The sequence below is a fragment of the Microplitis mediator genome, chromosome 7, assembly GCF_029852145.1.
Source record: "Microplitis mediator isolate UGA2020A chromosome 7, iyMicMedi2.1, whole genome shotgun sequence".
Classification (NCBI taxonomy): domain Eukaryota; kingdom Metazoa; phylum Arthropoda; class Insecta; order Hymenoptera; family Braconidae; genus Microplitis; species Microplitis mediator.
In genome coordinates this window covers 10403151-10427095 of record NC_079975.1, presented here as the reverse complement: position 1 = coordinate 10427095, position 23945 = coordinate 10403151, and the positions used below count along the sequence as shown (strand labels likewise).

At 28.3% G+C, this 23945-nt stretch overlaps 2 protein-coding genes across 7 annotated transcripts in view; one reads left to right on the top strand and one right to left on the bottom strand.

Annotated features, from left to right (window-relative positions):
• LOC130671390 (diacylglycerol lipase-alpha) overlaps positions 1-18019 on the top strand; it is a 42261-nt gene extending 24242 nt beyond the window's left edge. For 2 of the 6 annotated variants that reach the window (XM_057475257.1, XM_057475258.1), the window contains exons 13-16: positions 10276-10619; positions 10970-11317; positions 13165-13336; positions 15001-18019. In XM_057475257.1, the coding sequence (XP_057331240.1) occupies positions 10276-10619; positions 10970-11317; positions 13165-13336; positions 15001-15282 (1146 nt within the window). In that variant the 3' untranslated portion in view covers positions 15283-18019. Of the gene's footprint in view, positions 1-7956; positions 8160-10275; positions 10620-10969; positions 11318-13164; positions 13337-15000 lie in introns of those variants that run through there. The other 4 variants (XM_057475259.1, XM_057475260.1, XM_057475263.1 and 1 more) reach the window with 4 other exon arrangements.
• Positions 18020-18115: 96 nt separating this feature from the next.
• LOC130671395 (protein Asterix) lies at positions 18116-19185 on the bottom strand. Its single transcript, XM_057475268.1, has 2 exons — positions 18670-19185; positions 18116-18559 (listed from the first exon to the last, which is right to left on the bottom strand). The coding sequence occupies exon 2, from the start codon at positions 18556-18558 to the stop codon at positions 18226-18228; it is 333 nt and encodes a 110-aa protein (XP_057331251.1). The 5' UTR covers position 18559; positions 18670-19185; the 3' UTR covers positions 18116-18225.
• Between the last annotated feature and the right edge of the window lie 4760 nt (positions 19186-23945).

The following is a 23945-nucleotide window of genomic DNA, read 5'->3' as shown; positions in this document are numbered from 1 at the left end:
ACTATTACAAAGTGTTGATCTTAAGTTCGGTGGTAATCCATATTTGTTTCTCTCATCTTGGCAAAGTTTGCAGTCGATCAGTAGATGATGTACAATAATTCTCGCTTTTCAGCGGGGGTATTCTTTTGGATTGTCTTTAGTGAAAAGGTGGATAGGGCTAAAGTGTGAGTATCCTATACGTAGATGTGTAATTGTACATTGTAATCTTCTATTTAATATCGGTAGTTTTTCCAAAATGCTGTGCCTTGCTACGTGTAACTTGGTTAGGGGAAGTTGCCACCATTGTTTATCCCAATATTTAAGTGTTTTATTATGGATTTATTTTTGTATTTCTTGGTGTGTTACCTTAATATTTGTGCTCACTTCCATCTCAATAGCTTGCTTTACTACTTAGTTTGCCATTTCATTACCTTGTATTTGAAATTATTGTCTGAAATTTGTACCAATTAGCCTTGCTGAAAAGCCACTTGGCGTATCTCGGATGTTGGTTTGTTTCATAATTATGTCTGGTATCACTTATGACGATTGGGCAATGATCACCATCGTGTAAGTCTTCCATAACTCTCCACTAAAGGAAAGGAGCAATACTACATGAAGATATTGATAGGTCAATAGCACTTTGTTTGTCTGAGTCAGAGAAAAAGTGGACACTGGTTCCGTTATTGAGTAAGAAAAGTCCATCATCAGTATTAAGTATTTGTTTTATCATTGATCGTCCACTAATATGAAAGGAACTAAGAGTTGAGATATGATTTGCTTGAGGTCGATTGTTTACTATTCTACTGCTGGGGTAGTATATGTTACATATAGTGATGGGATGGATTGAGTTAATTTGTACGGCAGTGGCCTCTAACTTGGTTACTAGATTAATATCTAAAATATGTATGTTGTCTTTAATACAAGTTGCGACTTCTCAACACGCACGATCTGCTGTTATTCGATTTTTATTTAGTACTAAATAGCTTTTAATTTTTTCGGTATAGTTGAACCTTGAAGTTGGTCTCTTGTACACGGAAAGAATTTTTCGATAAAAATTACTCTCTAATTTCGAGTAATCTACTACTGAGTAATTTTTTAAAAGTCTTATATTTAATCGATTATTGTGAATATCTCATCTTAATCTATTAATTTTTACTCCATGCGATTAATTTTTACTCCCCAATATACCATTCTTTTAAACCCATTAACTATTTGATGAAAAACTGCTTATAACTCGAATAAATTTTCTTATCTATGGGAGTAATTTTTACTCTAAACTGCAGAGTAATATTTCAGTAGTCTCCGTTAATCTTCGGTTAATATCGGCTTCAATTAAATGTCTTTTATTTTGTTCGCGACAACTTACATGTTACGCACACAAACGAAGGCTTGGAAAAAAGACGATCTCTGTATCTCTCTATAACTTAATATTTATTTAAAATAAAAAAAAAAATTTGTATTTTTTCTTTTTCAACACAATAAGAGTAATATTTTTTTTTTATTCTTTTTTAAAATATCTATTTTAAGTCATATTCTAAGGCAATTAGATGGTTTTTAGATTTTTTATAGAAATTTCAGCCTATTTTATTGTAATTTTTATTGTAATTCAATATAAATTTTATAAATTGAATAATCAACTTTTTATCATAACCTACGAGTAAAAATTGAATTAGAGAGAATTTATTTAGACATCCGCTAGGGGTAATTTTTACTCGCAATTGTGAGTAAAAATTAATCTGATTGATTTTTACTCACTGAAAGAGTAAAATTTCGTAATTCGAAAGTAAAAAGTCGTAATGGCCCAAGATTACTCGATTTAGAGTAATTTTTAGAATAAATAACATGGCAATATTCATACGAAAATTCTTTCCGTGTAGGCATAAACAATCGTAGGATGACTCAAAGATGATAAGCTGTAAGTGTTCAAGCTTGGCTATAAGTCCATTTATGTTCCATTGGAGGATTATTATTATTATTATTTATTTTTTTAATTAGTAGTAGGTTGTGAGGTTTTGTTCGTATTCAGAGATACATACACGGAGCGAAAAAAATAGTTCTGATTCCTATGCTAGAATGGTAACCATTACTATGTTACATAATAACGAAGATTTTTGTGAATATCCTGTGTGAATTTGCTGGAAAAAATCTTTAGAATTGTGGCAAAAATATGAGTGATAGCTCATTCGATGCGGAATTAAATTTTGAGCAAGATGTGTTTTTTATTTTTTTTATTTATCAAAATTTCAATTTTTTATTAACAAAAAACATAAACAAAATAAAGAATCTTAGATTGTTGTTAATAACTCAATAACTATAAGTGATATCGAAAATCTAAAAAAAAATGTTTGAAAAGGAGGAAATTTCTGAAAAAAAGTCTCGACTCCCAGAACTCTAGCTCCATAAACAATAATTTTTATTTAATGTTGAAAATAGTATTCCGCGCGGCTGCTGTCACATTAGCGTGTTGAGGTTAAAGTAAGACAGTAGCCGTGCGGAATCCGATTTTCAACATTAAATAAAAATTATTATTTATGAAGCTAGAGTTTGGGGAGTCAAGACTTTTTTTCAGAAATTTCCTCCTCTTTAAAGATCTTTTTTTAGATTTTCGATATAGCTTATAGTTATTGAGTTATTAACAACAATCTAAGATTCTTCATTTTATTTATGTTTTTTGTTGAAATTTTTCTGATAATTTTTCATATAAAAATTCGAACAACTATTTACTGTACCGACTAAATCAGATATTCATAATAAGGACAAGGATGCAATCAATTAGATGCACGACGATGAGAAAACAGACAATGGGAAAAGGGAGACGGGGGGGGGGGGGGGGTTGAAATCAAAAATCCGAATAGAGCCTTGTACTACGAGAGCAACGGTAAAAGCCGGCAATAAATAATTCAAAATACACAAATATAAAATAAAACAAAAAAAATAAATTTTTATTATTTGAAATAACAAAAATTATTACTATGGTTGCATAAGATAAAATAACGATCGACTATCAAATTATATACATCAGCTTGGAGATTTTTATTGTTTGAAACTTTAAAATTTATGGTCTAAGTTTTAATTTTTACTATAGTCAGTCTAAAAAATATCATCCTGCCAATGAAACTATACAATTCACAATAATAATTTTGACTATTCCCGGGAAAAAATGATTTTGCCTAATCATATATGATCATGCATAATTGTCTATATATGATCAGATCCAAAAATTGGCCAGGTCTGATCATACATAACTTGATCTGTTTATACATGATCATATATGATTATATATAATCATGCATGAACGAATATAGTCATTTGTAGAATCTCATTTAGAATATCTGTAAATTATTAATTAAGTAGTTTAATTAGGATTTATTGTCTTCATCAATATCAATGTCGGTTAAAATTAAATAAAAAAAAAAAAAAAAAATTATTAACCATCGACAATTATTTTACTACGAGGTCACCCATCCAATTAATGTCCAACGCCGATGCTGCTTAACTTTGGTTATCGATGGTTTGTAGTCTGATCCTCTAGTCTCTTATACACTTACAATTAAGAAACGTTTATGGCATTACTTAACTCAAATAATCAAATTGATACTTTATACTTTTAAATTACTGCCGAAACCTTTGAACATTTTTTAAGTATTGGGGATTTAAGTTTGATTGATAGTTGACAGAATAAAAATTTAATAACATTGATATTAAAAAATTGTCATATTATTTAATATATATATATATATATATATATATATATATATATATATATATATATATATATATATATATTTAAATATTTATAGGTTTCATATCAATGAAATCTGATCAGATTTAATCATAGACATATATAACTACATATAGGTTTATATCAGTCACGTCTGATCAGATCTAATTATATATAGGCCTATATCTAATTATATATGGGTTTGTATCAATCATGTCTGATCAGATCTAATCATGTATAGACTTATATATGATCATATATGGGGTTATAACAGCTAGGTATAATTATATATAGACTTATAGATGATCAGATCTGATCATATATAGACTCATATATGGTTATATATGGAGTTATAACAGCTAGGTATGATTATATCTAATTATATATAGACTCATATATGATCAGACCTGATCATATATAGACTTGTACATGATTATATATGGGACATAACAGCCAGGTATGATCAGATCTAACTATATATAGACTTATATATAAATAGATCTGATCATATATAGACTTATGTATGATTATATATGGGGTCATAACAGCCAGGTATGATCATATCTAATTATACATAGACTTATATATAATCAGATCTGATCAGATCTAATTATATATAGACTTATATATAATCAGATCTGATTATATGTAGACTTATATATGGGCTTATAACAGCCAGGTATGATCAGATCTAATTATGTATGGGGTCATATATAATTATATATAATTATATATGACCCCATATATAATCATGCATGATTATATATAACTTCATATATGATTATATATAATCATATATGATCATATATATGAACATATATAATCATATATGATTAGGCAAAATCATTTTTTCCCGGGTTGGAAATTTGAAAAGCTATATGTTTACCCTGTACTTTTTTTCTTTGTTATAAGTATATTTTAACAGATCATATATTTTAATCTTATACTTTATAATATACAACAAAATCACACCCGGGCGCCGCAGTAATATTTGAAACAATAAAAAGTATTGATGATTTGAGTCAATTTTAACATTTTTTTTTCCGTGTAGCTAATTTAGCTATAGGGATCCTCACGCTGGCAAAACAGATACTTATATCAACGAAACTACATATGCTTACAAAGGCTATTCGTTGTATTTTTAAGTTAAATAAATGAATACTTATCCTAACCTAAATGCATATCTTTATTTTAATGATAGAATGGACTATTAAATTATCATGTGAATATTCTTAAATAAGGTATTCGAATCGTTATTCTGACGATACGTCATTTGAAGATACATTGGATAGTCATTTTGACAATATTTTTCTCGCCGTGTATCTAATTTTTTGTAGCCCAATTTGGTTTCCAAGTGCAGTTGCAGATATTATAAAGAATATAGTATGTGGTTTCGGATAAAACACGAATTCAGACAGAGACTTTGTCAGCTCTCACATTCGGGCCGGATAGTTAATTTTACCCAATTTCGAATGCGGCTTATTTCATCCCTAGCCATACACCTAATATATATATATATATATATATATATATATATATATATATACTGTATAATCAAAAAATTTTCAAAAACCTTGATTAGAAACATTGTTGTAAAAAACTGTTCATATCATAGTAGCTATTTAAACTTTTAAAATAAAATACATAGGTGAAAAAAAATTTGTTTGCAAATCAGCATGTCGCATGTGCACGTGTTAGCTCTAGTATGAAATTAAATGTACTTCATAAGGTAATATCAATATTTAAAAAATTATCAATGTAAGTATCACATTTACACCCAAGTTTTACAAACGCCAAAACTCTGATTAACTTAATTATCAATGTTATGTACATGTAAAATACATTTAAAAAGTCCAAATCATGTGTCAATGAGTAGACCTATCTCTTTGTCTAGTATGACTTGAAATTTTGAATATTCTAAAATTACCCTGATGGAAAAAATTATTTGAAATGATTTAAAACGATTTGAATCGGCTAATATCTAATATATAAATATACACTTAACATGGATTAAAACATTTTCTTAATCAGGGTAATGCGTAAGTTAAATAAATAGTATTCTCGTCCAAGCCAAAGAATCGTCTTGATTTAGATAATGGGAATAAGAAAGTTATTATACATTTAAACATAACGACACGGCAACTTTGTGACTGGTTTTATTATAGACACGATTAAAGGATTATTTATGATTTTATTCTGGTTCATCTATTGAATTGTAAGAAACAGCTCGCGCAAAAAAATATACATTCTGGCAAAATAGTATATATCCGGCTTATATCTTTCGAATAAAAAGCTGCGCCCGACCGTGTAACGACGTCCTTAGTCTGTTGAGAATGCGCCACAAAATCAGACTCATGACGTCACTCCTAGCCTGTCGAAACTTCTATCTTTGCACATGAGTATCGAAAATAACTATTTTCGGAAATCAGCGTAAACATAATCTAGAAACATGAAACCGAAAAATTTTTTTTTTTCAAAATCCGAATTTTCCACGACTCATGATGCGAAGCATCAGAGAGTGCTTTACGATCGAAAATTTTTTTCCGCCTCACTTCGAACTTTCCACACAAGTGTGGTAAAAATAGTATGCAAACGTAGGGAGGCTAATGGAACGTCTTAACCCACGTGTTTGCTACCCTTGTTTATATGTTGGGTTGGCAATAGCGTAGTCGGATTAAAATGTCTTCCTTTCTCGGGTCAAAAAAATAACCTGACTTTTTTTTAACTTAATTAAATGAATACCAAGTAGGTCAAGATAACTAAAAGCAACTTTAAAATAAATGAAAAACACTTGATTTTGGCTAATTTGACCTACTTACTATCCATTTAAGTCAAAAAAAGTCAATTTTAAGTTATTTTTTTGAACCGGGTTTCTCTCTAAGCATACAACATACTATATTTTTTTAATGAAAAAAGATCAGAATGACGATATGTCATTCTAATCACTAGTTGGTAGTTATATTTGTACACGTGGTCTGGTCTTACATTGGCTTGTTTTGACTTGCTCTAGTTGTTTAAATACGAAGCTTCAATGCAAGTAGTTATAAATAATATAATGTGTGTTCAGGACAAAACGTTATTTTAGACGAGTAAAATGACAACCCTTGTTACAACTCGGGCAGTTTATAGTCAACTTCCCACTCATCGGAAATGACGTTATTTTATTCCTTGCCACATAATATATTTTTTTTTTATTTATGCTTGTAATCAAGTATAAAATATATTTTATTCTTTTTATTTGTTTTAAATAATAAAAGCAAATATACATTACTCATTTGAAGTCATTACAAATTTGAATCGAATTCGGTAGAGATATTTGTTTTATCACAATATACAATACTGAACGGAAATTTTGAAAAAAAATATAAATGTAAGAAGCTATGCAGAGTAAAAATTTATTTTTTTAAATGTTCCGAAAAAGTTAAAGATACATGACATGATTACAAATTCATTTGAAAGATGATTCTTGAGTTTGTCATTCTAGTTAAAATATAATATCGATACTGCCATTCTAATACGTCGTATCCCACATTTGGGAAATTTTTCAGGAAACGATAAAAACGTTTCACGGTCGCAAAAGAAAAATCATTTGTATTATGTTTACATTGATATAACCTACAAATTTATTTTCTTTTCATAAAATAAAGGCATTTGTAGTGAAGAAATAATTTTGAATTATATGCTATAAGAAAAGTAAAAAATTATGCATAATTAACTTCTTACTCATATCGTTAATTGCTTCCTTAAAATTAACTTAAAATTTAAAAAATATTAAGCGTGACTGAACTTTTACGAATGTGGGATATAGGACATATTAGAATGCGCGAAAATCTGCGTATGGGATACGACATATTAAAATATTTATTTAAAAATACTAAATAAACAATTCGACCTCTAGAATTTTTACATAAGCCACACATTTTTACAATGATTCCAATTTTCAAAAAAAGTGAAAATGTCAAATTTCATGGGATACGGCGTATGAGAATAGCAGTATCGATATATTAGTTAAATATAAATTAAAACAGTGAAATTAGAAATTTTTCTAATTCTGCAAAACGACGTAAATTGAGAAAAAAAATTTTTTCAAAACGTTTGAAAATATTCCAAAATCGATGGATTTTTACAATCATTAACTATTAATTCAATTAGGGTAGTTTACTAGAGAGTGTTAGATTTTTAATAAAAAGATATTATTAACAATTGTCGAAATTAAAATTAAGATGAGGTAGCATAAGAAAATAATTTAATAAAAGTGGCTGAGGGTGTGTGGTGTGGATTAGGTGTCTGCGTGCAGAACTAATAGTGATGAGATTACAACGTTGCGAGCAGCTACGGTTCAATTATTGGGGCTTAGGACATCCAACAGTCAACATTCCATGACGCTTCAACTTCAAAGCTCGACCCTGTATGACGCTGACGCCTATGCCACCACACCCTCTTCCTGCCACGATACAAGGTACTTTTACTATATTCGAGGCCCTTGAAAATAAGATCTCAGAAAATACTAATTATAGTATTAAATTTAATACTCTTGAGCTGTCTGGGGAAAAATTATTTAGATCTAAGTATACTCATCTATAGATCTAATTTGTTTCATATCGGAGGTCAACATTGATATAGTTAGATCTATGAATATCAACTTACTGAATCTATGTTGGATAAAAGCACCAATTACTGACACCTTATTTTATCTAATCGTTTATTTAATTGACTTCAACTCTATAACAACAATTATAAATAGTTGCAAGTAAAAATTATTTGCGTCAAGAAATACTTCTTTTCTGTGTACCCGGGTCAAAAAAATAACATGATTTTGGCGTAACTTTAAAAATTGGAAATGAAGCAAGTCTAGCAAGACAAAAATAAGCCAAGTTTGAGTTCTTTTTCTATATATGAAAAACACATTTTAAGATATGAAAACACATTTGGTTTTGACTTGCATTTGGCCAAGTTGTTTTACTTAATACCGATTTACGCCAACCAAGTCAAATTAGAGTCACGTTGTCTTGGATTTGACTAATAGTTGACTTAAATTTGTCATTTAAATCAAATCCAACTCAATGTGATTTTAATTTGACTTAGTTAACTTAAATTTTTAAGTTAAAAAGTCATATCAAAGTTAAAAAAAATAAGTGTAGCCAAAATCAAGTTAATTTACTTAAATGCAAGTCAAAAAAATTATAGCAGTCAAAATCAAGTTAAAAAAGTCAAAATCAAATCATTTTTCTGACCCGGGCAGAATCCTGTATCGTATGCCAATGGAGGGTATGAAATGACAGTAACAGAAGTGAGATAGATAGTGTAATGTGGCACTTCTTGAGCAGATCTGACGCAAGATATGCGTTAGTATATGAAAATAATTTCTGGTGCAAGATGAGCTCAAGTCACTATACCAATTCACCTTGAGCAAGATATCTTCAATATTCTTACACAATTCTTCAAGTAAAACATAACACAAGTTTTTTTTACGTCTTGCAATTTAAAATTTTGTATCAGTTTCTGAAGCAAGATCCATAGTTATATAAAGACGTGGACAACTAGTGTATTAGTGACCACAGGATTGGGTAAGATTGCTATAAGATGGCTATATGGGTAAACCATTAATTTCTTAACAATTTCGTTAAGACGGACCACCCTAGTTTTTATAGCTAACTTTCTATTCCTTTCTATATTTATAATTATATCAATATTTTTTGTTTGATATCATGATATCAACTCTAACTATGATAAAAAAAATTAAAATCTCAACCATATTTCTCATAGTATCAATAATTGGTGTTTTTACCTCAGATCTAGTGATCTACATGACTCAACTCAGATCTGATGAACGAAATGTACATATTATCTTTACGTAATTATTTTGAAATCTATATTGATCTCCAAAATGTAACGAATAAAATCTACTATAAATCTAAATAATTTTTTCCCGTACGTTTTTCAATATATACTACTATTTAATCATCGATTGTATTTATCAGAATCTTAATTCACTGGTCTCGATTAATACTTTATCTAATATTTAAATATTATCGTTGCACTTTGTCGTGATTCATAACACTTAAATACGTAAACATTAGCACTAAACTTGATGTAGAAAATATCAATTCACCATAAAATATCAATATTTTTCATTATTTGAATTATTACATGTAATTCATAATACTTATCTTTATATCATCTATAGATTGTTAATTAATTATAATCATAAAAATAATTAGTACTTAGTCCATCTTTTTAATTTGTCGATTTTTTTAATTTTATTGAAAGTACAAAAAAAAATTAGCATGTTAATTGAATATCATCTTGCATGTATATTAAAATGAGTTACTGTACTCGCCTAAAAAAAACTATACTCGATAGTTTTGCATCCCTATTGTACGTCAAAATGCATGAAAAAGTATAAACATAGCGATTTTGAACCACGAAGGTGTATCAGTTGAGTAAAAGCAATAGTTATTAGTCGAGTGACTAGGTGTAGGAATCAGAACTCGAAATAATGAAAATTATGGACGTACGAGCCATTCTCTTGATTAGATGTTTGTTATAATACTGAAACGACGCATGACGATCAGGTTGTAACAACTCTGGGACCAGCAAAACCACAACGTTTGACATCAGGTCACACGTCTTCAGCAGAGGTTTCAGAGATTCGTTATCCGAATGAGATTCAAGAAATGGAAGTAGAACAAGAAATGCGGGCCCTGCTGCCAAAAAGTCCATGCAAATCACGTTCATTAACAATTGGCACTCCGCCACACCGGTTGTGCCTCGAAACTAGTTTTACATCACTTCAAAGTCCAATGGAATTGCCCCAGGCTGGACGCGAATTAAGCGTCGATTCCAGGGGAGTGCCTTGGGAGTACGTCAGCCTAGCAAGCGAGTTGATAACTACACCCAGGCACGACGACCATAAATTGTAAGAAAATAAAAAAACTCTGGAATACATATGCGATGGTTTTAAATCCTTGGTTATCTAATGTACTAATTTTACTTTATTTTTTTTATATCAATATAAATTTTGAAACCGGTTTTATTATGGCAGCTCTTAGAAGTTTAAACATGCTAATCACCTTCTCAAATTATTAATTGGTAGGAAAAAAAAATTTTCGCTTTTGTGATTATAATTTAAGTAACGTCATATTTACTTTGTCACATTTTTTCATTGTTTCGATTTTGTCCACGACCCTTGTAGTTATTATTATTTAATATACCCGATAAGTAATTAATGAAGACTATATTTTATAAATATTTTTTATCTTTTCTCAGCTTTAACCATCCACTTAATTGGGAATACACTCAGAGAATCGCGCCTCTAGCCACGCCTGAAACTTTGTCCGAGGCGAGCAACTCGCCGTCACCATTACCACCAACTAGACCAATTAGACGTACACCAAAAATATCTGGGAACTTATCGACAGCTGCAGATGATCTTAAAAGTAATATTCATTTTGCAATGCTTGCAGCTAAAAATTATGGATTATGCGATGAGATTACTGGTAGCAATAGCAGCAGTGGTAATAGTGAAGCTAGTTATGAAACAGCGAAAAGTCAACGTCTCGGAGGACTACCACCACCTCCAGTTCCACGGCGACGGGATTCCGTAATCTTGAGAAGGTATGTAATTTTATTATATAAATCTAATATAATTTATGAGAAATTTGAACAATTCGAGGAATAGAAAGCATTTGTATTCCATGGTACTATAAACAAGTTTAAACTCTGAAAACTTCAAGTGATAACATTAATATAGTCAGGAAATTAAAAATTCTAAAACCACGAAAAGTTTTTATCCTGTAAGGCCTTTATAAATTTTATGAAATGCTATCGGATAAACCTCGTAACGTTGTCTTATGTTTCTTCGATCTTTTCAGCAACAGCTTTAGAAATATCAGTTGATAATGCTGATATATTGTCAATGCAGAATTTTCCTTGTCGAAACTGGAATCGTCGATGACTAAATATTTTAAATTTAGTTTTCTGCCCTCCGGCCGGAAAGTGGCAACTTTCGGGCCGCTGCCCTAAACGAAGTTGCAACTTTCCGGCTTCGTCGAGCAGAAAAATAGTATACGCACCTTGGCCAGTAAAAAAGAAAGCCTCAGACCACATGTTTGTCAGCCTCGGCTTCGCCTCGGCCAACAATTACATGTGCTCTGAGACTTTTCTTATTTTACTGGCCTAGGTATGTAATATACTATTTCTCATGAAACTTAAATTTTAATTTGATATTGTTCAAAAATTTCTATCAAACGTGATTCTAATGCTATCAGTACAATTCATTTTAGTAGATTTCATAAGAATCTATCCATTGAATTTGCCGCCCTCTTGGTGGGATCGTCGAGTAGGTTAAAAAAATACTATTGGTTCGAAGCTATATATTTATAAACTTTTGAACCAATAGTATTTTTTAACCTACTCGAGTCTAATATATATACATATATTAGACTAATTAAAAAAAAATCGACTATTTTTTTTTTTTTTTTTTTTTTTTTTTTTTTTTTTCAAAAATTATACGGAAAATATTGTTCGAGATGACGAAAAAAAAATAATGATAAAGTTTGAGCTCTTAATATTAATATTAACAACCGCCTCATCGCAGTTTTTGATTTCTCATTTAAATAACATAGGAAAAAGTTTTTTTAAAGTTTGGAATATTATCAGATTATCACCCACCAGGGAATCAGTGTATCGGAAAAATCACCGGGTATTTTTGTTGGAACTTAAACGCTCTATAATAAAAAGGTCTCTCATTTTTTGATAAATTTAATTTTTCAAAAGTTATTCAAGGTCAAAGTTGGATTCATAGAAAATTTTAGTATTATTTAACTTTTCCGGCAAAACTATCAGACTTATCTTAAAATGTTATAGGACCTTTTTTGTAGATCATTTCATTTTCTAAAACGTATTTTTTACAAAGTTTTCAAAATTCCTGAAAGCCCAGTTATTTTATTAATCCTGATTGATATTTTTTTTACAATATAAGCGTTTACTGTGTGCATTTTTTGACTTCCCGAACTTTATTTTATTATTTATTATTTTTAAGTAAATTATTAATAAAATTGGTATATTTAGAGAATCCTTCTAAATTAAACAATGGAAATAATTTTTTCACCATACCCGGACCGAAAGTTTATATTCCTGCCTTGTTTAGAGGGAAGAAAGTCATTCTTTTCCTTATTGAGAAAACAAATGATAAAAATTAGCGCATTCGTCATTCTTCCCACAAACAGGAACCAATATTTAAACTTTTCAAATGCAGATTTGGTGAAAATTTGTATACACACCACGAAGGAAGGTAGGACGTCCCAATCCACGTGTTTGCCATCCTCGCCTCTGGCTTAGGTAGACACGCGAGTTGGAATGTCCTATTTTCCTCCCTTGATGTGTAATATACAAAAGCTAGCGTTACTTGATATTGCATATAATATAGTAATGATAATTATAATTTTCAATTTTATTTACAGAGAACATACTGTATGTACAGCTGCTTGTTGTAGAGATGATCTCTCTGACAATTCTACTCCTTCATCAATTCATTCAACTTGTATTATTCGCAATACTTATCCTGTACAAATAGATTTTTCCAATGAAGATAATGGTACAAACGAATCGAGTGTAGATTTATACGAAGTCAGGGTAAATAATGCTAAATAAAGTTTCTTTTATTTCTACATAAAATTGTTTGGAAAATTATAATAATCCGTTCATTTTCTACGTATAAATTTAGAAAAATGAATTAATTTTACTGAAACAATGATTTTGCCAAAGTAAAACACACTTGATCCTTAGTAACAATGATATCATGCAAGAAGAGTATTTGATGAAATACTTAAAGCAAGAGATATAAAATCTTGTTCAAGAATATTCGTTCAAAGTTTTTTATGAAGAATTGTAATAAAATTTGCTCAAGAATTGCTCCAGCAATGAAACAAAGCATAAGTTTACTCCTCTTTTTTTTACAGAACTGTGAAAAGTATAGCATATAAAGTTAAAAGAGGGAAGCTCTAGGGTGCAATTTTTTTCAGTCAAATTTGGAGAAGTAGTTGGTAAATTCTGACGCAGGAAATCTGTTTCGAGTCTCTTGTACAAAATTTCAGTCAATATTGTATACCATCATGTTGACAGTATTATGAACAACTCTTGCGCAAGCATCGCTCAATATTGTGACTAAGGATGTTTCTGCTTGATGTTGGCGGCGTGAAATAATACTTTGAATAAATCGTGTTAAAGATACCATAATATACTTCTCGATGTTCTGTGTTAAAAGAGAGAAAGGGAGTCAACGTAGGCTCTGTTTCATTTTTGGAGCAATTCTTGCTCAAGATCCTTGCGCAACACTGTATTATATTTAACCAGAGTTTGACAAGTATTGCTGAATACTGTGCACGAGATTACTTGTTCAAATTTATTTCAATTTTTCATCAAAAACCCTGAACTACTATTTTTGAACAAGATTTGATATCTTTTGCATCAAGTATTCGGTCAAGTACTCTGCTCAAGCAACTTGCACAATATCATTGCTACTAGGGTATAAGAAGAAAATATTTCATACGACTTGTTTCAAATAAAATTTTTAACTTTTACTAAGTTATTAAGCTAAGAAATCACTGAGAATCATATCTAATAAAATTTTTATTTGAAACTGTGATTTTTACTATTAAATTAATTTTTCCTGTGTTTTTTTGTAAGAAAAATAGTTTAAATTATGTAAGTTTTTTTTTACACGTCTCATAGCGCGTGTATATACCATCGTGTAGACAATTTTTTAAGTTTTAATTCTGACTTAGTTTCAAATAAATTCATTGGATGAAACTTTGTAAACTCATTAACTTTGAAAAGATACCATTAGTTAACACGATTCTTTTTTTAATATCTTGATCGTGGTAATATAAAGAACCCTATTGAAATTCACTGCCTAAACTTTTGTTATTTAGTTATAATTAATAAAAACTTAAAACCTACAATCCCACAACATAAAACCCAGTTTTGTTTGTGTCCTTTTTTTTCTCACGGGATATACTATACAGTGCAATCACTCTAGCATTTTTATGATAAAGTAATTAAATAAACTTTTGTAAAAATTGGGTCGAACGCCTATGAAGCGCGCACTTTTGGATTTTCCAAAGGTTTTTATACTTTCAAATGAAAATTGCGTCGATTATAAAACAAACAATTTTAACGCTATTATATCTTCTCAACTGTACCTTTTGCTAGAATGTTTTCTTATGGCATTTGGTAATACAAAATCACAAACGTTTGATCTTTTTCAAAAGAAATAATATATACTTTTTTTCTTTAAGGGATCACTGGGTCAACGTGATAGCAATAATGATGTATTCCTAAGTGTGAAAAGCTCTCCAGAATGTAAAAGACTTATGACACCAGCTACAAATATCAATGCTGAATGGAGGAAACCATTTGATACAGTTGGTGGAACTTCTGTTGATACATCACTTCCACTACTTCGTGGTTTATCACCAACTCCAAGTCATGTACAACATACATCACCGTTTTCTAGTGCTAAAAGAAAAAAATATGTATATCCTATCACGTTAGTCGGCCGAGGCGAAAGTAGTGTTTAAATTTTTAGCAATGCACAAAATTTAAAATGCCATGGGACCATAATTTTCACTTAATTTTCTTAATAACAGCTCAGCTCTTTTTACAAAGAACTAAGATTACAAGAGTGAAAACCAGGACTCTTGTGACCTTTAGATGAACCTGGCGACTCCGCCGTCCATTTTACGCCAATATTTATACTTTTGTCCCTGTGGCTTTGTTTATCTATTATTGATTTTTTTTTTATTTTATGATATCATTTCTCAGAATGTTAAATAAATAATTTTTTTTATATATTATTTAATTTCAATATTTTTTTAATGATGTGCCAATAATTAATACTTAGCTGTTATAATTATATATTAAATAATATTTAGGCCTATTGTACATCGAACGAAAAAATTGTTTGATTCGTTCTATAAAATACTTTCTTTATTAATACACATAGTAAAAAATATTGTGTTAAAATAAATGTAATCGGTGTGTTAGAAACAGTCCACACAATATTTGTGTTATTTTATAACACATACTATTTGTGTTGAATTTAACCACAAAATTCCAACGCAAAATTTGAATAAGACGACAAGTTAATTCAACACTTTTTAAACGTCCGTGGCGACATGAAATCATCAGGAAACCGATTGATCCTGCGGGCCGGCCCGAAACTTCCCACTGTTTTTAAGCTCACGGAGCTCGAAAAAATGACGTTTCGTATTAATCTCCGAGAATTCGAGAAATTAAAAATAGTCAATAAGGATCGTTTTTTATATACTTTCTTACGATTATGCTTGATGGATTCAATGTTTTTGAACAGAAATTAATAGAAATGATCAAGATGGAGATTTACATGAGCTTTCAACCAAACCAATACGTCAATATATGGAATATCCGGAAAAAAATGTCAGAAATAGTGATTTTTTAAAATTTTTGTTGATTATATTATTTAAACTAACAGACCGATTGCAATTAATAATGTAACGATCATCTAAAACTATGAAGATAAAGGACCGGTATAAAGTTATATATGGAACATATGTTGAATTAAAGTATGACAATATGAGTAATCCAGAATAAATAAAGTAAATTTATATTTTTTTAGTTTTTCATCGCCGATATCTTTCTAACTAATCAACAGATTTTCAGTCTCTGACAGTAAAAATTTTTTAGAATCAATCAGTTTTGCAATTTTTGAGTTTATTAGAAAAAAATACTTTCTCGAAATTCGTTCGTTAACGATAACTCTCGAACAATTAATCCAATTTTGATGTTTGAGAGGGTACTCGATGCGGCTTATAGAGTTTTAAAGCTAATTAGATTTTGAAATCAATCCATAAAGTATACTAAAAGCTATCCAAAAAAAAAGTTTCAAAAAATTTTATTATTGGAATAACTTGAACGCACTGTACCGATCAAGCTCAATTTCTCACAGCATCTAAGAATTGATAAGCCGTTTCGAATGCCATCTCAAAGAACCAAGTCCGTTCATCCCGTCAAAAGTTAGAGAATATTTACATACCTACGTACATATACACATACATACACTCGGACATCCTCATGAGAATAGGATAGCTTTCTAGGACCTGAAAACGTCGAGATCCGTTCAAAACTCGGTTTTTGACAATCGGACTGAAACCAGTACCTTCCCTTTTTTGTGAAAATTTTCAATTTTCGTAGCGGAAAGTTAAAAAATGATAACTTTTACATTTTATTTTCATACCATGGATATTCATTAAATATAAATAATTTTAATTTGAGATTATCAAAGTGATAACAATTGTTACTCACCATTGAACTATCTTTTGACAGTAAACAAAGTTTTTATTAGAGTTGAAATTTAAAAAAAATCTCGTAATATTTCATAACAGTTGTTAAAAGTCAATCAACTTATGTCTTCAAAAAAAAAAAAAAAAAAAAAAAAAAAAAAAAAAAAAAAAACGTATTTTTATTTAGTGAAAACACAATTTTGATATTACATAGAATAATTCGAAATTATAACTAGTATATTACACACCTAGGGCAGTAAATAAAAAAGCCTCAGGTCGCATGTTTGTTGAGATCTGAGACATTCCTTACTGTACTGCGCTAGGTGTGTAATATAATATTTGATTAGTATGATAAACATTCCAGATTTAAGTAAATGCTAAATTTTATTCCTTGATAATTAACATTTTTAAGTTAAACTGGCATTTATAAAATGTCGATTTCACTTTCATTTTTTATCGTAATTTTTCTGTGATTATCGATTGAGTTTTCAACATAAACTATTTTTTAATTATACTATATAATAATTTGGATTTTTGAACTAAGTAACACTTTCAAAGTGTTAAGTAATAGATCGATTTAAATTTTTTAAGTAACACAGTGAAGTGTTGATTTAACACAAAATATTTAACATGGACCGTTTTTAACACAGATACACAAGGTTTTTTTCTATGCAGTTGTAATTTGATCGAGAGTTAAGATTTTAAATCCAACGAATTGCCTTCAGATGTTAACATCAAATTCCATAAATGATAATGGCATAAAAGAGTTACAAAGATTAATTATTGATTTGAAAAAAATAAAATAAAAAAAATTAATATTCTAGTCGACACTTTTTACATTTTTTATTAATGCTCTGCTAGTTAAAAAAAAAATAAATAGATTGTATATAGAGAATGATTGCATTATAAATTATAAAAATGATATAAATAATTTTAGTATACAGTTTTTAAATTTCAAAGACAAATATCAAGTTTATAAAAAGAATAATAATTTTGTTGAATGTGATAATTATAAGATTTAAAATTATAATTTTTAAAAATTATATTTAAAATAATTTATAAAGGTAATAAATAATTTATAAAATAAAAAATTATTGAAAAACTTTATTTACAAAATTTATTCTTTAAACTTTTCCTTCATCAAAACACTGACTGCTTCTAATTTGATCAAATTAATTTCCATACATAATAATAATAATAATTTCATTGGATTACAGAAGACCATGGTGGTGTCATAGGTTGTGGATTTTGTAAATATGACATCACTACAGCGGATATAGATAACATAAAACTGCTTAAAATTTGTTTAGTATCATCACTAACTCGTGAATTTGCAAAACTGATGCAAGAACAATACAATGCAACCCATGCACACCATTTTAGTCTCATCATAAGTCCGCACATACTGAATATCATTCCTAAAATATTCATGTAATCTGGTGTTAAATCATCACCTGGTTGAACCTGGCTATTTACTACTGATGGTTTGTATCGAATTTCTTTGTCAGGACGCCGTGGATCCGATGAATTAATCATTCTACAAACAGTTTTTATAGTTACAAAATGTTTGTATTCTTCCAGTTACAGTTATTAAGAATTAATACTATTAATTAGTCAACATTAATTATAAAATATAAATGAACTTACTTGGAATAGTTGATGGAATAATAAATAATTCGAGTACTTTTTAGGTTATCACGTCACAGACAAGTGTAGAAATTTAAATTTATATTATTATTATTATATATATATATATATATAAAATCTATAAAAATTGATAATAACTCAATATTATTCAATTTTATTTATGCAAGCAACAGATTTAAAATTGTGTACGTGTGAACGATTGAGCAATCAAACTAAAATTGTCCCAGCAAGAGAGTGTACTTCGGGTGTTTTCGGTTTTTGCTCCTACTCTGGGTGTTCTATGTACTAAATGATATATTCCTCTGCTCCTGTATGTGGAAGCCGTTCCAAAATATTGAGACTGCGTGAGATAGATAGACAGATGGTGTCTCATAAGGAGTGACTTGAAAATTCTAAAAAAGAATTTGTTCCATGTTAGATCTTTCTTAAATTTTATGTTTCCTTAATAAATTTAATTAAATATATTTATTTTTATTCAAATGAACGCAAAACAGACAAATGTCAAGCGAAAAATTACATAGCACAAATTCCGACCGAAATAGGGTCGGAATTTGGGTAGGTAAAAAAAAGTTTCAATTGATTCCTAATAGCACAGTTTGCTTTAACAAAAGTTGACTTACAAAAGTTTCCTTGAATTTTTCGTCAAACGTCCGTCAACTTCGGACTTTTCCGTTTTTTAACGACAATTTATATACAACTCGCTATACAATTTGACGTAAATTTACTACCTGAATTATTATGCAAATTCACTTTAAAAGTTGAAGAGAAAAAATGTTTTGTCAATTTTCAGGTAAATTTTTTCATTAGTTGATTGTTAATTTGACTTGAAAATTGTAAAGTATTTCTTTACCGTCAAATTATAGACGTTTATAAGTATAAATTTGCTTACCTTCTGAAATGGTAAGAATGAATATTATCGACTTTTTTTTTTTCTAGTAAAAAGTTCCCTGATAGCCACTTTATCCACAAGTTAACTTCAAGTTACTGCCGTATTCTAAAGCCAACAAGGCTCGGTCGTACCTAACGAAATCTCGAATTTAAAAATTATAATTACTTTTTGAATATTTATGGGACTTGGATGATGAAAATTTTCCGAGATTTTCGTCTTCTGCTTTTAGTCAGAAGCTAAGAAAATTGCTGTTATGATAATTATTTAATAAATAATTAGAATTCTTAAATTCGGGATTTCGTTAGGTACAGGCCAGCCTTAACTGGCACGTTAATCTTAAACTTCAAACCCGTTTACCTCAAAACTATGTTTTAAGAGAAGGGCAAAATGTTTTTTTTTTTTTTTTTTTTTTTTAGATAATTGTTATATCTATCATGTGATGAGAGGGGTTTCTAAAATTTTTAAATTACACAATTATTTATAAATGATTAAGGATACATTTTTTGCTTAAAAACTTTACACTAAAGTTTAAAAACATCATAAATTGTGTATTTTTTTTTTCTTTTCAATCCTTTGTCATACGATAATTACAACTTTATTTTACAAGAATATTTTGTGTTTAAAAACAAAACATTTCTTTAATATTTTTTTCTTACTATAATTTAAACTTCACTAAAAGTGTATCCTATCAAAAAAATCTATATGAGAATCCAGCCTGGATTCTTATGTGGGTTCCTACATGCCGTTTTCGGATGGATTCTTATGTGGTTTCTTATAGGAATACTGCATAGATTCATATACGCGCATCAATAGACGATCTATACATAGAAACCCAGATACCCCCGGATTCTATAGAAATTACTTATATAGAAACCCAGATTTCTATATGAATTTCCCACAAAGAAATGCATGTAACCAAGTTCCTATACAGAAATTCAGGTACCTGCGATTTCCTATGTTTTTTCCATACGGGAATCCCGGCACTCATGGTTTCCAACATGGATTTTTATATTAATACATACATTCCTATAGTACTATTAATTCCTATGGATATTCTTACATAAATTCATACTTTTCTATATGAATTCCTAAAGGTTCCCATGTAATCCTACATAGATTTTTTTGATAGGGTGTAGTATTGAAATTTTTTATTGTACGCCTCGAATACAAAGCGGATAGGTTGTGCTTTATAACCGACTTGTCAAGGTCACGCGATTTCCTCACACTAAACTGTATATATTATTTTTATATCACATACTTATATGTTATAAAAAGCACATCAATATAAAGGGGGAACACTAATGAATAAGCCTGATAGTTTTTTTTAAGTTGTCCGATACGTATTAATATATAAAAAGTTCAATAAAAAAAATGTCTCGTGGACGTGTGTTAGTCTGTGGTTCAAAAAAAGGTCATAATACGGATATCTCGACTTGACGAAACGACTTATTTTTTTTTCACAATCTTTAGAATTATGCAGAGATGGTCCTTTTTGAAAATCACTACTGTAGTCCTTCTCGTCTTTTTATAATAAATCATTACTGTTAAAACCGGCAAAATTACATGTAAACAAACACACACTGCAGTCATTTTTATTACGAATGTTCTCCTTCTCTTCCTTTTTTCATTGACTTTTATTACCGTATATTTACCATGGAAATTGTTATGAAAAAAACCCGGGTGATTCATCCTTTTTTGAAATTTAATTTTTCGAAACATAACATGAGTGTTCGAAACGTGCACTTTTGGATTTTCCAAATCCTTTTTTTTTTTTATTTTTTTTTTTCATTTAATTATCTTTTAAATAATTTCATTAAAAATACACACTTTTCGCAGCGCTCAATCGAACGTAACCCCTTAAAGTGAACTGTCGATAGAATACTTTATATATCAATAAGTTGGCTTTTGCCGTTAACCCCGTTAACTTATGAATATTCAAGATGAGTACAGAAAAAATTAATGAGATTAAAATTTCATAAAAGTAGTATCCATGTAAATAAAAAAAAAAAAATTGAAATATGATAACATTTGGATACATGAACAATGTTTAATAATAAAAAAGTTGTAATTTATTTTGATACACAATTTATTTTTTATTCGAAAAAAGATTAATAGAATGTATTGTTGACAAACAAGTACATAGTGCAATTATGCATTTATGAAAATTAAAGGATATTATTTGAGATAAAAGTCAGTAGTTCATTAATATTAGAGTACTATAAATATCAATTGGATTTATTGAAAGTTGAGCTGAAGCAAACTACACTCCAAGTACAACCTAAGTCAAAATGTAATTTACAATTTCATTTGAAGGATTATTATTTAATAAAACGTACGATATAAAAGTTCAAATAAATAATTAAAAAAAAAAAATATTTAAAATTAAAAAAGCAACAGTTATATTTGTAATCTAATATTATAATTACGATATGGTCTATAATTACGAAATAGAACAATTAATAGTTAAAATGTTTATAATTCTTTTTGAATGTTTAAAGTATAAAATAGAAAACAAATTTTCAACAACATATATGGAGTTAATGACCCTGATTAAAAGAAATGATTCGAAACGATTTGCAATGTTAAATGTCTGTAAGACGGGCGATTCAAGAGTATTCAAAATTATTAAAAAGTATTTAAAAGTTTGTTTTTTCAAATCGTATTAAATCGTTTCTTTTAACAATTTAAATTATATTACAAGAAAAAAAAAATAATATTTATAATAATTGAACACACAAATTAGTCTTAAATTATTACTCTATATAAATTTTATTTTAATGAAATGTAATAAATAATAAAAGAATCTATACACTATTTTATAACTAAAGCAACCCGCATGAAAAAAACTTATACTCTGAAATTATATCAGATAATATAATATTTGTTATATTATAGTATAATTTAGAATATAAATAATTATATATTTAAAAATAACTACTTTTTTGCCGTTTTCAATATAAAATTTTATATTTTAAAATTATATCAATATAATATATAATTTTATATTTTGGCATATATTATCATTATAAAAACTCCATATAATATTAGATTATATAAAAAAAATATATGTCATTATATAGTATTAATTTATAGGTTTATATATATTATGATTTTATAATTCAAATTATATTATTAACAGTATAATATAATATATAATGCTCGTATATAAGCTTGTATATGTTAAAAGATATACATGACACTTTTGTGCTTCGAAAAATTTTCAGTTCCATGAATGCTCTTTCGGTATCCTCTAAAACTTATTTTATTTTGAGTAATTATTTTTTTATATTAAAAATTAATCATATAAATGAAAATTTATAGTCATAACGACTCTCTCTACAAACTTTCTTTCAAGTTCGATCTACATACTTAATTTACTCGAATAAAATATATTCTCATTGATCCCTGATTAAAAAAAATGATTAAAAATAATTTCACACGTTAAATGTCCATAAGAGACAGGATTAGAAATGATTTGAAGGATTAAAAAGTATTTAAAATGATCAAAAAACAAATCATTTTAAATACTTTTTAATCATTTTTTTTAATCAGGAATACTCACAATCATCGTCAAACTGAAAGTCTTTATTTTTCATATTTTATTTTATATTTTTAGATATATAATGTATTATATAATACAATATACAATTCAATATCTTGAGATTCTTCAACGTCAATTATATAAAAAAATATATTCTATTATATATCATTCCAATATATGTAAATTTATAATGAATTTTATAAGTTAAAAATTATATTTTATAATTATATTACATATTATGAAAATATGTATATATTTGTTTATAATTTAAATTATAAATCAAAGTATAACTTTGAATTTATACAAATATTATATTTTATTATACATACATTTTTGCCGTTTTATAAAATTATATATTTACGGTATATTTTGTTATATATAATCAAAATATATGTTATTTTCATGCGGGAAATAAAAGAAAAATCCACATATTATATGTATTCAATTTCTAATACTATAAAATCGCTTTACAAAAATTTGATTAAAATAACTTTAATTTATAATGTTTATAAGTATTAAGATATAATTAAAGCTATAAAACTAATTGAACATAATTAATAATAATGAAAAAAAAATTATAAATTAAATTTAGGATTGTGTAAAAAAAATATTTAAATACTATTATTGTAAATAGTTTAAATGCAAACTCGATAGAAAAGAAATTAGTATGTAATATCGCAAGTAAAATTGTACTGAGATGTAAATGTTCAGTATAAACTTTTATTCATCAGAAAAGTTAAAAAATTATCTTTAAAGTAGTATGCAAAATATCTTCATTCCGTGAACTAACAAGGGTATAATAACGGTGAAATAGTCGCCGAAGTGAGGCGAAAAAAATTTTTCGAT

Excerpts from the sequence above, each read along its gene's own strand:
- LOC130671395 (XM_057475268.1), bottom strand. The coding sequence starts at position 18,558 with ATGATTAATTCATCGGATCCACGGCGTCCTGACAAAGAAATTCGATAC.